The sequence below is a fragment of the Balaenoptera ricei genome, chromosome 9, assembly GCF_028023285.1.
Source record: "Balaenoptera ricei isolate mBalRic1 chromosome 9, mBalRic1.hap2, whole genome shotgun sequence".
Classification (NCBI taxonomy): Eukaryota; Metazoa; Chordata; class Mammalia; order Artiodactyla; family Balaenopteridae; genus Balaenoptera; species Balaenoptera ricei.
In genome coordinates, this window is record NC_082647.1 from 1,786,702 (window position 1) to 1,801,457 (window position 14,756).

General features: G+C 38.2%; 1 protein-coding gene across 8 annotated transcripts in view; it reads left to right on the forward strand.

Annotated features, from left to right (window-relative positions):
• Positions 1 to 14,544, forward strand: part of LMBR1 (limb development membrane protein 1) — a 141,970-nt gene extending 127,426 nt beyond the window's left edge. For 6 of the 8 annotated variants that reach the window (XM_059932948.1, XM_059932941.1, XM_059932944.1 and 3 more), the window contains 2 exons: positions 9,305 to 9,466; positions 12,628 to 14,544. In XM_059932948.1, the coding sequence (XP_059788931.1) occupies positions 9,305 to 9,466; positions 12,628 to 12,713 (248 nt within the window). In that variant the 3' untranslated portion in view covers positions 12,714 to 14,544. The remainder of the gene's footprint in view (positions 1 to 9,304; positions 9,467 to 12,627) is intronic. The other 2 variants (XM_059932942.1, XM_059932949.1) reach the window with 1 other exon arrangement.
• The last annotated feature ends 212 nt before the right edge of the window (positions 14,545 to 14,756 follow it).

The following is a 14,756-nucleotide window of genomic DNA, read 5'->3' on the forward strand; positions in this document are numbered from 1 at the left end:
AACAAAGGGCCCACCTTGCTTGTTTCTCATGTCAGCATCATTGACCTTCATTGCTAGATGTTCAGGGTCTCGAATACCACGGTTTTGTATATTTGGTCCAGTTTTTTGATTGATTCAGGTGTGAGGGAAAATCTGGTCTCCTTCACTTAGTTTTGGCTGGAATCTGAAGTCAATAAACATATTTCTAATTGATGTAATATAATGAAAATCTATTTGCAGAGTAAGACTGGTCAGATTTAAACTCTTTCCTTTAACATCATCTTCTGTTACCCCCCAAAAGTGGAACCTCTCATTAGTTTTAGAATTACTTTCTTTGTGAATAAATAAAATAATTGACAGCCTATTTACATTAGTCCTGAAATTAATGATATTCAAAATTGATTGTAGATTTTATTATTTCATACTCTTTAAGTCACATTTATTTTTTGACACTGTAGGTAAATTTATTTCAAAAGCCTTGTTTAGAGAAGGGAATTTAAAAATCTAGTCAAGATAATAATTTATACTAACTATTATGGGAGTCCAGAGAGGGGGGAAATGTGTTAATCCCAATGTTTTGTCAAAGAACACTTAATTTATAAATTTGTTTTTTATAATAAAAGTATGTGCTCTTTTTGGCAGTCTTTCATTAAAGCCATGGATATTCATGTCAGCCATCTGTGTGATATGCCAGCACACATGATTTATTGAGAAAGTTACTTTAATGATCCTTTTAGTGTGTCAGGCTTTATAAATTCTCTCTCAACTTCTTGCTAGCTAAGGAACATGAATCTGCTTGCTAAAAGTCTAAGTTGACTCAGGTGGGCTAACAAACGTAAATTCTCTTGACTCATATTGCAGGTGGAGTAACCAGCTCTTTCTTGAAATGAGGTTTTGTTTTGTACCTTAGTTCTTTTATAGGTATGGATTCAAAAAGATCTTTATTCAAGGAATTATGCATAAAACATTTTCAGTTGAATCCTAGTGCAGGGAGCTGCACTAGGTTTGTTATGAAGAGTATTTTATTGACAGATAATTCAGATAATGTGGCCTTATGCTTAGCTGCTGTTTAACTAACTGAGCTTCTTACCTGGTATATATTTTACTTATCTTTTAAAGAAATGAACTTCCGAGTGGGAATAAGCATTTCAGTATTTGACTAGGAGAGTGAAATGACAGCATTTGGTAATTGAAATTTTCTTATAGTTAGTAGTATTTTAAAATTTGCTGCCTTAGTATCCTTTTATATATTTCCCTAGAAATAGAGATTTTGAAGTATTTTACATTTGTATGTCTTATTAAGTTAAAACTTTAAGTATTGTTACTTTTTCTTGTGTTGGTATTTTTAATTAAAAAGTACATTAGTCCAAATGGACTTAATAGATATATACAAACTGTTCCATCCAAAAGCAGCAGAATACACATTCTTTTCAAGTGCCCAAGGAACATTCTGCACATGCTAGATCACATGCTAGGCCTCAAAACAAGTCTTGGTAAATTTATGGAAATTGAAATCATATTAAGCATCTTTTCTAACTGCAATACTATAAGACTAGAAATCAACTACAATAAAAAAACTTCCCAAAACACAAACATGTGGGGGCTAAACAATATGTTACTAAACAACCAATGGGTCACTGAAGAAATCAAAGGAGAAATTTAAAAATACCTGTAGACAAATGAAAATGAAAACACAATGATCCAAAATCTATGGGATTCAGCAAAAGCAATTCTAAGAGGGACATTTATAGTGATAAAAGCCTACCTCAGGAAACAAGAAAAATTTCAAATAAAGAATCTTACTGTATACCTAAAAGAACTAGAAAAAGAAGAACAAACAAAACTCAAAGTTAGTAGAAGGAAAGAAATCGTAAAAGATCACAGCAGAAATAAATGAAATAGAAACTAAAAAAAAAAAAAGAACAATGAAATTAAGAGCTGGTTCTTTGAAAAGATAAACAAAATTGATAAGCCTTTATCCAGACTGGTTAAGAAAAAAAGAGAGGGCCCAAATTAATATCAGAAATTAAAAAGAAGACATTACAACCTATACCACAGAAATACAAAGGATTATAAGAGATTACTAAAAACAACTGTATGCCAATAAAATGGACAACCTAGAAGAAATGGACAAATTCCTAGAAATGTATGGTCTCCCAAGACTGAACCAGAAAGAAATAGAAAATATGAACAGACCAATAGCCAGTAATGAAATAGAATCAGTAATAAAAACTCCCAGCAAACAAAAGTCCAGGACCAGATGGCTTCACAAATGAATTCTACCACACATTTACAGAAGAGTTAACACCTGTCCTTTGCAAACTATTCTAAACAATTGCAAAGGAAGGCATGCTATCACCCTGATATCAAAACCAGACAAAGCTATCACACAAAAAAATTACAGACCAATAGCACTGAGGAACATGTACAAAAATCCTCAACAAAATCTTAGCAAACCAAATTCAACAGTACATTAAAGGGATCATACACCAATAAATAAATAAATCAAGTGGTATTTATTCCAGGGATGCAAGGATGGTTCAGTATCTGCAAATCAATCAATGTTATATATCACATTAAGACACTTGAAGCATAAAAATCATATGATCATCTCAATAGATGCAGAAAAAGCTTTTGACAAAATTCAGTATCCATTTATGATAAAAGCTCTGCACAAACTGGATAGAGGGAACATACCTCAAAATAATAAAGGCTATATATGATAAGCCCACAGCTAACATCATACTCAGTGGTGAAAAACTGAAAGCATTTTCTGTAAGATCAGGAACAAGACAGTGATGCCCAGTCCTGCTGCTTTTATTCAACATAGTATTTGAAGTCCTAGCCACAGCAGTCAGACGAGAAAAAGAAATAAAAGGAATCCAAATTAGAAAGGAAGAAGTAAAACTGTCACTGTTTGCTGATGACATGATACTATACTTAGAGAATCCTACAGACACCACCAAAAAACTATTAGACCCCATCAATGAATTCCATAAAGTTGCAGGATGCAAAATTAATATACAGCAATCAGTATACAGAAATCTGTTGCATTTCTATACACTAACAACAAACTATCAGAAAAAGAAATTAAGAAAATAATCTCATTTACCATTGCATCAAAAAGAGTAAAATAGCTAGGAATATATCTAAGTAAGGAGGCAAAGACCTGTACTCAGAAAACACTGATGAAAGAAATCGAAAGCAACACAACAGATGAAGAGAAATACTGTGTTCATGGATTGGAAGAATTAACATTGTTAAAGTGACCATACTACCCAAAGCAATCTACAGATTCAGTACAATCAAAATACCAATGACATTTTTCACAGAACTAGAACAAATAATTCTAAAATTTGTGTGGAACTACAAAAGATACTGAATTGCCAAAACAATTTTGAGAAGGAAGAATGAAGCTGGAGGTATCAATGCTTCCTGATTTTAAACGATACTACAAAGCTACAGTCATCAAAACAGCATGGTACTGGCACAAAAACAGACACATAGCTCAATGGAACAGAATAGAGAGCCCAGAAGTTAACCCATGCAGCTATGTCAATTAATCTATGACAGAGGAGGCAAGAATGTACAATGGGGGAAAAGACAGCCTTTTCAATAAATGGTGTTGTAAAAACTGGACAGCTATATGCAAAAGAATCAAACTGGACCACTCTCTCACATCATGCACAAAAATAAATTCAAAACAGATTATTTAAGTGTAAGACCTGAAATCATAAAACTTCTAGAAGAAAACACAGGCAGTATGCTCTTTGACATCAGCCTTAGCAATATGTTTTTGGGATCTGTCTCCTCAGGCAAGGGAAAAAAAAGCAAAAATAAATGGGACTGCATCAAACTAAAAATCTTTTGCACAATGAAAGAAACTGTCAACAAAATGAAAAGGCTGCTTACTGAATGGGAGAGGATATTTGCAAATCATATATCCGATAAGGAGTTAATATACAAAGGCTCAATATCAAAAAAACAAACAGCCCAATCAAAAAATGGGCACAAGATCTAAATAGACATTTCTCCAAAGAGGACATACAAGTGGCCAAAAGACACATGAAAAGATGCTCAACATTGCTAATTATGAGAGAAATACAAATCAAAACTACAACGAGGTATTACCTTACACTGGTCAGAATGGCCATTATCAAAAAGTCTACAAATAATAAATGCTGGAGAGGGTATGGAGAAAAAGGAACCCTCCTGCACTGTTGATGGGAATGTAAATTGGTGCAGCCACTATGGAGAACAGTAGGGAGGTTCCTTAAAAAACTAAAGATAGAGTTACCATTCAATCCTGCAATCCCACTCCTGGGTATTTATCTGAAGAAAATGAAAACACTAATTAGAAAATATATATGCACCCCTATGTTCATTGCAGCATTATTTATAATAGCTAAGATATGGAAGCAACCGAAGTGCCCATCAATAGATGAATGGATAAAGATGTGGGGTGTGTGTATATCCACACACCACACCACACACACAACAGACACACACACACACAGTGGAATATTACTCAAACATAAAAAAGATTGAAATATAACCATTTGTGACAACATGGGTAGACCTAGAGGGTATTACGCTTGGTGAAATAAGTCAGACAGAGAAAGACAAATACTGTATGATTTCACTGATAATACGAAATCCAAGAAACAAAACAAATGAACAAACATAGCAAAATGGAAACAGAGTTATAGATACAGAGAGCAGGTGGTTTCCAGAGGGAGGGCGGTAAGAGGAGGAAAGAAATAGGTGAGGAGGTTAGAGTTGCAGAATTCACAGTCTGAAATGTACAGTGTGGGGAATATAGTCAATAACTGTGTAACTAGACATCGTGATCATTTTGAAATGTATAGAAATATTGAATCACTATGTTGTGTAACAGGAACTTATAGTGTTTTAGGTCGATCATACTTCAAAAACAAACTCATAGGAAAAAAGATCAGATTTGTGGTTAGCAGGGACGGGAGGTGGGTGGAAGGGGAACTGGATGAAGGCCGTCAAAAGGTACAGACTTCCAGTTACAAGATAAATGAGTACTAGGGGTGTGATGTGCAACGTGATACCTAGAATTAACACTGCTGTGTGCTGTAGAGGCAGGTTGTTAAGGGGGTAAATCCTGAGAGTTCTCATCACAAGGAAAAAGTTCTTTTTAACTTTTTAAATTTTTATCTGAGGTGATGAATGTTCACTAAACTTATTATAATAATCATTTCTGGGCTTCCCTGGTGGCGCAGTGGTTGACAATCTGCCCGCCAATGCAGGGGACACGGGTTCGAGCCCTGGTCTGGGAAGATCCCACATGCCACGGAGCAACTGGGCCCGTGAGCCACAATTACTGAGCCTGCGCGTCTGGAGCCTGTGCTCCGCAACAAGAGAGGCCGCGATAGTGAGAGGCCCGCGCACCGCGATTAAGAGTGGCCCCCGCTTGCCACAACGAGAGAGAAGTCCTCGCACGGAAACGAAGACCCAACACAGCCATAAATAAATAAATAAATAAATAAAATTAAAAAAAAAAAAAAAGAATATCCTTATCATCTAAGGATAAAGACCATTTAAAAAAAAAAATCATTTCTTTTGTATGTGGGTCCAGTCATTATGCTGCACACATTAAACTTACATAATGAGGTATGTAAATTATATCTCAATAAAACTGGAAGAAAAGAATTAAAAAGTACATTGTACAGTTTAACTATTGCTGTGACACAATCCTCTCAGACATTTTAGAAAAGTGATTATTTAAGGCTTCTTGTCTAATAGAAGATTTTCAGAAGTGAAGAACTGTGTGGTACCAGAGTAATCTTTTAGTCAGTCGATATTAGTTAGATTTTTAAAACATTAAATTTGAAACAACAAGGTCTTTAGAGCTCGTCCCTATAGTCTCTAATATTTTGTCTGCTGCCTCACACGTACTCTAGCAACAGACTCCTGGATTTCTGTCTGTGAGGCCAACCTGAGGTATCTGGGGACCAGGACACCTAATGAGAGAGATTGCTCTTTGCCTGGTGTTTCTCACTGGGTCCTGATTCTCAAGATACCAAGTTGAGTCCACTAAGAAGTTCTAATGAAAGCATTTTTCTGTTGTTCATAACATACCTTCCCTTCTCACTCTGCAAATGCTTTCTGCCCCTGACTTCACTCTCATGCAGTGGTGCTGTCCCAGCACGACACAGGCCAAGTTCTGGGCAGTGCCAAATTGCTATTTAGCATACGACTGTGGTTTCCAAAGTGGAGTTTGTTTCCCGTCCATTCACAAAGTAAGTCATTGGGCTGTGTGAAGAAACTATTAGAACTTGTATTTATTTTTATTGTTATAATTTTTAAAAATTAATTAATTAATTAATTTATTTATTTTTAGCTGTGTTGGGTCTTCGTTTCTGTGCGAGGGCTTTCTCTAGTTGTGGCAAGCAGGGGCCACTCTTCATCGCGGTGCGCGGGCCTTTCACTGTCGCGGCCTCTCTTGTTGCGGAGCACAAGCTCCAGACGCGCAGGCTCAGTAGTTGTGGCTCACGGGCCTAGTTGCTCCGCGACATGTGGGATCTTCCCAGCCCAGGGCTCGAACCCGTGTCCCCTGCATTGGCAGGCAGATTCTCAATCACTGCGCCACCAGGGAAGCCCTATTGTTATAATTTTTAAAGTCTTTGTTTTGTGTGTAAAATAATGTATATGTCAGTGAGTAGTACGTATATATCAGTAGTTTATAAATAATTAAAATACACATATAATGGGTATATGTACTCTGATTTTATCTTTGCTTTTAGTGGTGTATGATCAAAAATTTTTGAGACCGGATAAGACTCTTATAGCGCATCTGGGTGAGGGTTTTTATTCTGTTATTTGTCAGTTCCTCCATAAATATGAGCTTCATGATATGCACAATTGTGTGTGTGTGTGTGCGTGCGCCCACGCGCACCCCCTCATATATGTGTGTTTTTCTTGTGAAAAATTCCGTGGCTCTCACCAGATTCTCAGGAGTCTTTGACCCTAAAGATCAAATATGCTGGGCTTCCCTGGTGGCGCAGTGGTTAAGAATCCGCCTGCCAATGCAGGGGACATGGGTTCGAGCCCTGGTCCGGGAAAACCCCACATGCCGCGGTGCAACTAAGCCCACGTACCACAACTACTGAAGCCCGCGCTCCTAGAGCCCGTGCTCCACAACAAGGGAAGCCACCGCAATGAGAAGCCTGCGGGCACCTCAACGAAGAGTAGCCCCTGCTTGCCGAAACCAGAGAAAGCCCGCGCACGGCAACGAAGACCCAATGCAGCCAAAAATAAATAAATGTTTTTTAAAAAATGCATAAAATCAAATATGCTTATCTGGGATCCCTGGGCCATGAAACCACTGAAGTTCATTTTGGGAGGACTGTACCTTGTTTACATATAACTGCCTAGTTTAAATTAAGTGGTACTTCATTTGAAAAATAATATATATGATTAGATACATATTCTTTTTTCTTTTTAATTAATTTATTTTTTGGCTGCATTGGGTCTTTGGTGCTGCACGTGGGCTTTCTCTAGTTGCAGCGCATGGGGGCTACTCTGTTGTGGTGCATGGGCTTCTCATTGCGGTGGCTTCTCTTGTTGCAGAGCACGGGCTCTAGAGCGCAGGCTCAGTAGTTGTGGTGCACGGGCTTAGTTGCTCCGCGGCATGTGGGATTTTCCCGGACCAGGGCGTGAATCCATGTCCCCTGCATTGGCAGGCAGATTCTTAACCACTGTGCCACCAGGGAAGTCCCATATTCTTTTTAATAGATTGAAGTCTTATTAAGTCTTTAGTCTGATAAACTGCCGCCAGGATTGTTGCCATGATCTCATGGTGTGACCTACGCTGCATACTCTACTAGGGTCTGGGTCCCTTTTACCTTCTTTTAAAAGATATTTTATTGTATGTTTTCACTAACCTTATATTTCTTTAAAATATTATGATAGGTTTTTGTCTCTCAAATTCAAATACATTGGTCCTGGATAGATGTGGCTACGAAAGAGCTGCTCTTTGAAACCTGCTGTTTTTCTGTTGTCTCCATAAGCTGCTTTTGGGGAGTCTGTCTGTATAATAGGTGATGGGATTTCATTGAGTGGGGATGAGAGTTAAGTTTAAAAGTCAGCTGATAAGGTGAAATTGAGTTTAGTCAAAGTTATTTTTGAAATTCTTAGATCACCCATAAAATTAAAGGTACATGATTTTGTCTATACAGTCCTTTGTGGTTAAACTTTTATATGGCCCCGAGTAGCTCTTCAGTTTCTTCCTTAAAGAATGTCCACAATCCTGTCATCTCTCAGTTGACTGACCACTTGAATGCTGTTTTACTTATTTATTTATTCATTTACCAGTAGTCAGAAAAACCCTACCATTCGCATATTCTTTCCAATAAGTATTGGGCCTAGGACACGTGCTCATTGAATAGAATGACTATCCAGATTTCTTTTTCAATAAAAAGACTTGTTTTTTAAATGTGTATAGGTGAATTTAAGTAACTTCAGTGCATATATGATACAACTGCACTGCATTTCCAACCTGTACGACATAATTACACTGTATTTCCAGCTTTGGCCATTTCCCTGCACAAGCCTGTAGCATCCAACTCAGATGAATAATGTGTGTGTGTGTTTTTTCCCTTGGAAAGGAATCACTCTATTTGTTTATTCGTTATGTAATAAGTTTTAAGTATGTGCAAGGCATTGCTCTGGGCATTGGAATTATAGGAATGAAAATGACACAGTCCCTGTTCTTATAGAACTTACATTCTAGTGGCGAAAGTAGGCAATAAATAAACCACAAAGGATAAGAAACATTTCAGGCAGTGTGTGCTGTGAAGAAACATAATCAGGGTGCAGGGCCTTGGCAGGTCCACTGTCTTGGGTAGGGGACCCAGGTGGCTTCTCGGAGGAGGTGACATGTGAACAGGAACCTGCATGAAGAGGGGACAAGGGTGGGGGAGGTGAGAGGGTCTGTCAGGTGTCTCTTCCATCACGACCCTGGGTTGCTAGTTCAGGGGAGCAGGCTGCGCCTTCCCGCCCCACACGAGCGGCACGGTGGGTTTCTTGTGGATGTCGGCGGAACTTCTGAGCGAGTGACTCGCGTCGGCACCCTTGCTCATCGCTTCCAAGAGGCTGCGATACGTGGGCAGAGTCGCTTAGGGTTGACTGGGGTTTTCCCACCAGGTAACAGCCCTGCGTTTTACCTAGGATCCCACTAACAGAAATGAGAAAGTCCATAGAATTTGATCTATCTGATTTGTACTTTATTTTGTTATATATATATAAATTTATTGTACCTGATTTTATTAAGGGCTATTTTATTTATTTTTAACAGGAATCACTAGATTTGATCTACTTGGAGACTTTGGAAGGTTTAATTGGCTGGGAAATTTCTATATTGTGTTATCCTACAATTTGCTTTTTGCTATTATGACAACATTGTGTCTGGTCAGAAAATTCACCTCCGCTGTACGAGAAGAACTTTTCAAGGCCCTAGGTAATTCTGAGGTTTATGGGTATTTTTCTCTTTTTCTACTTATTAATAATTTTGACATTTCAGCTAATTTTAAGTCTTCACCTATTCATTTTTCCAAATGTGTAAATCCTTAGAGGTCACATTCCTGACCCACTACTTACTGGTTATGCTCTTGTATAAAATTACTTCATTAAGTCTCATCTTTCTCATCTGTAAAATGGTGATAATATCTTCTTCTTTCAGGACTGTTGTGAATATTAGCTGAAATAGTTCTTTTAAGGGCCTAAGCATAATCCTAGTACCTGGTAAGAGCTCAGTAAACAGTAGCTCTTTGGTTACTATGATGAGGGGAGGTGTGGTGAGCTGAGGATGATGATATGCTAAAGGCTTATATTTGGTGTTGATTCTCTTACTAGTTAAAGGTTTTTTTGAGGATTGGATTTTATAGGTATCAGGCTGACCCACAATTATAATTCTCTTCAGTTAGTCAAATAATAATTCAGAATAAAAATATTAGTGTTCTTGGCATTAGTAAGAGAGAGGGCATTCATTGTGTATTCTGTGAGTCATGTGCATTGTGACAGTATTAAAAACCATAGGTTTGGCTAAGCTATAAAGGGTACAAACGTAACCTATGAACGTATTTTTCATGCTTGCTTCAACATTAGTGCTAAACATATTTCAGGCTTTGTATTTTAGGAATACCAGGACAATATAAACTGTCTTGCTATATAAACCCTCTTGGCTTTAGGGTGTGTAATTTTATAAAAGAAGGGAAAGGTACTCATTTATTGTAGAAAGTCTTGACATTAGCTCATTTACCTGAATTGACATCATTTGAATGCTTATACTCCATATTCCTTTGTGGCTTTTAGCTATTGCAAAAGGCAACATAATGATTGATTCCTTAAGGTTCTGTTTTCAGATACTTTAAACCTTATGAACAACAATAAAGCTTTGCATGCCACGAAGCCTTTCCAACCCTGATGCTTGAAAGGATGACCTTTGGGAAGGAAAAAGGATTTCAGATTATCTATTCATGTCTGTTTTACTGCAAATTTATCGTGAGAGGGGGTGGCTGATGAGATATTGGCCCGAAAGGGAAAGTTACATCTCATTTCAGCTGAAGCACCAGAGGATTTATGGATTTTAATGCCTAGGTTCCTTATTGCTGGTCAGATTAAAATCTAAAGATGAAGTCAGAATCAAACAGTCCTCTCAGCCAAATTTTTAGTGTTAAAATTTCATTTCTAAGCCTGTTGTAGCATCAGCAATATTAGTTAGCCATAATCTCAGATAAATTCCTACTTACCATTCACGAAAATGAGATGGTTATGAATAAATTGCAGTAAATTTAGCGTTTGGGTTGGGTATTCTGGATAGCATCTTGCTAAGGAAGTCTTTATTAAAGCAGTAAAATGTAATTTAACCGAAGGTAAAGGTTGTAAATGTTGTGTTGGCTCTTTGACCATAAGAGGCAGTGAAATCATCAAGAGTTGTGTAAAACATCTAATAGATACAGTTTTTTTTTTTCCCTAATGTTTTCTGTTACTCTTTGGAATGCTCTAAGGAGGCAATGCCTTATACCTAGAAAAAGATCCTCATTAAGTGTATGTCATGTGTGAATGATCTGAGATCTTAAATATGACTTCACTGGGAATAATAATTTGATTATAAAATATAAAATTTAACTATCTCCTTTCTTTTTTCTTCTTCTTCTTTTGTGTGTGTGTGGGAGGTGGGGTGGGAGGGATTTTTCCCTCTGCTGCTGTGCATTGAGAATCATAACATCTACCTCATAGAGCATCTGGCACATAGTAGACACTCAGAATTTAGCTACCATGATGGTGGTGGAGCTGATTGTTTTTGCAGAAGAGAGACATTGTAGTTTTCCTGAATGCATAACCTGTGCTACACCCAGGTTTTAGAAGTAACTCATTGAAATAATCGATCCTAAAGGGGTTCTGTTCCAGTGAGGGCGTTGATCACTTGGTCGCTGCTCTCTTTGCCCACTTCCTTCTGCAGCCGGCCTGTGTTAACACGCTTCCTCATGTCCAGCAGTTGTAGGTGCCTTTTGTCACTCAGTGGCTTGGCCGTTCCTGAGACAAGAACTGTTTTTTTGTGTGTGCTGGATTGATTTATTTTTCCCTTCCCAGTCATGCATCATAGACAGGCTCAATTTTACCTTTTCTTTCATTAAGATATGCAGTGATAGAAATTTTAAACTTTGGAGTGCTGTGTTGGCTTATGAGGGATATAAAACTGCTTACCAGTCAGGTAGACAACCATCTGAAATTTTAGGGGAAAAATAATCTTATCCAGGTATATTTTTACAAATATCTGAGCCTTATAAAAATTGTTTTCTCAAAATCTTTTCCACGGATGTGTTGCTTATGTGTTCTTGAATGTCTTTATGCTTCATTTTGTTAAAGTGCTCAGAGCTTTAATGCCACTTAAACTCTTAAAATTTCTTCTCACTTTTCTGCCTGCGAGGGCACAGTATTGTTCTATGTGTCAGGTATACTATGTAAATAATTGCTGTATGATACAGAGGGCAAGTAATGTAACTTAAAAGGTAGTAATAATCTTTTACTCTGTGAAATATCTTTGAGTAGTGAAATCTTATTTATGGTCAGTTTGTTCTGTTGCCATTTCTTTCTTCTTGGTAGTGTCTTCCATTGCTTTTCTTTTTACTTGCATGCTTTATGTTTTGATGTGTCTTTCCCTGTGTTTTCCTGGGAGTGTATATGTATGGGTGTCTTTTAAAACAAAAATGGGATCATCCTCGTTTCAGGTTGTTCCCTGGGAAGGGCACTCGGGTATGGGGATAAGCCTGCAGGAGGAGGTTTATTAGAAGTTGCTCTTGGACCAAGGTGGAGGGCGGGGCAGGGGCAGGAGCTGTGCGGAGGGCAGTGGCCGCTGCATCTCACCGGAAGCCTGAGCCGGCCCCGTGGGTTGTTGGATGAAGGAAGGACTCCCAGGCTGCCCTGAACTAGGGGACGCCTGACTGCCTCCTGGGCAGCTGTCTTCAGCTCAGGCCCGGGCCCTGCCGGTGGGGAGAAGGGCCCTTTCATCCTGCAGGGAGTGTAGCCAGAGCGGCACGGTTCCCTCAGGAACACGGCACACTCTGCCCGACCTCTCAACAGTGCATTAGTTCTTACATTTTCTTCATTTTCCTGCAGGGCTTCATAAACTTCACTTATCAGATACTTCAAGGGATTCAGAAACCGCAAAGCCTTCTGCAAATGGGCATCAGAAAGCACTGTGAGCCCCACAGCACCGCTCTGCAATCAAGAGCCTGAGCGCCCCAAACTCGTGACATTCCCGTCAGTCAGGGATGCTTGCTGCTGCCTGTGGTCCATGTTTAGGGCCTGGGCCTGTCAGTGTCGTTTTCATAATCTACGAGCTTGGCTGTTGCAGGTCTTCTTCTTTTTATTTGCCTTTGGGGGGTCCCTTGTAGTTTCCAGCCGGGTGCAGGCTCCTCAGGGCGGCGCGCCTTCTGGGGCCATGTTTGCTTGCATCAGTTATGCACCCATGTGAGAGTGTTAGAAAAGGCCAACTTTGGGGCTTTCTAAGGATTCACTTAAATCTTGCTATATATTCCATTCAAAATGAATTCCATTCATGCCCTACATGAAAGGGCATCCTTGGTACTTAGATGTGAAGTTTCTGCAAAAAATGAAAGTTTATAGATGATACTGCAGTGGGTACATTGGAACTGTAAATGGTTGCAAATTATATTTTTTACTTCCTTAAAGAAAAAACAAAAGCATAGTTCTGATTTATGTTACAGGATGATATTGATTGGACTTTGAGTCAAGGGAAAAATACAAAATTCTTTTAAAACTTGAGCCTTGGTAGAATGCCACAGGAATACCTCCTACTGTCCAGTGGAATAAGCTATGGTAGGAAGTATTATGTAATCATAGTTCTTTGACAGTTTGTGTATATAATTCAGTATTACCTCTCATAACATAGTTGCCAGTGTTGAATACACTTGTAACTTAGATTTTGCCTTATAGGCTATATGTACACTCAGTTTTTTTTAAACATTTTTTTCAGAAATCCCTTAATTCCCTGTGCTCCTTGTGTCCATTATGAACTATAAGTGCTCTGTGGTAGACACCCCTTCTATCGCCACAGTCTTCAAGCTTTGATCACTTCTGTACATGCCAATTTAAACATCAGACTTACGAATGTTACCATTTAACACCCAAAACACACAGCATCAGCATTCATGATGTAAGAAAAGTTTTGCAGTGTATCGTGGTCTGATGATCATTCAGTTATTAAATTGTAAATAATTCTTGGGATGGGTTCTTGACTTTAAGTCCACTGAATAAAAGCTATAACATTATACTCCGTGTTACCATCCACTAGGATTGAGTACCAGAAATTGTGCATGCAAAAATAGCAGATGGGTCCACTTGCACACAATTCATATCATGCAGCTTCTATAAACACATATGTTCATATGCGCTGTGTGTTTGGCAACAGATTGTGTTCAGACAAAAGTAAAAGAACAGCTTTCTCAAATTGTTGAATTTAAAGGGTTTTTTGGGAGAAATTTATGAAAAACAGGCTATATATATTTTGACATCAAAAATTTCCACTTAGATCCAATATAATAAGAGAAAGTAACCCAAAGCTCCATTGTGTATACTTCTCCTTTATTTATTTATACCTCTGCATTGCCTTCTGAGCTTCTCTTCTTGTTAAAATGCAGCTTAGTTTTAAAATAAAAGAACATTTTGTGATTCTAAATAACACTCAGTAAATACCACCAGTCTAGTATGGGTGAATTTCTCAGCATAAGATCCACATACTGAGAAAATGAATAGAAATTGGCTGCTTTCTAATTTTACTGGTAATTATACCTATTTAAGTGTTAATTGCAAGTTTTGATTTTTACCGAAACTTGCTTGCTTTGAGCAGACCAGGTCAAGGGGAGAAGAGAAAGGAATTCCTTTAAATAAAAGAATATCACTTTTAACTTACACCAATTTCAGGGCAGACATCCAGAGGAAGAGCTTCTGGGTATTTGTAAGATGTCTGAAAATTTTTGAGTAAAGTATTAAACTTTTCAATGTCTATATCAACTCTTTGTTCATTTGAAAGTTTCTTTCCGTCAGAGGACTTAAGCCAGGTTTGGATTAGTAAGGAGTGAAATGTATTATAAATTCCTGAAGCTCTTAGTGGATGCTTCTTCATTGCTGTGTGGAACAGAGGGACGGTTTTGAACCTTGGGTGCAAGATGCCTTCTGTGGAAGCAAATACGAGTGGTCACATCCTCGGTCTGCACGTAATGACA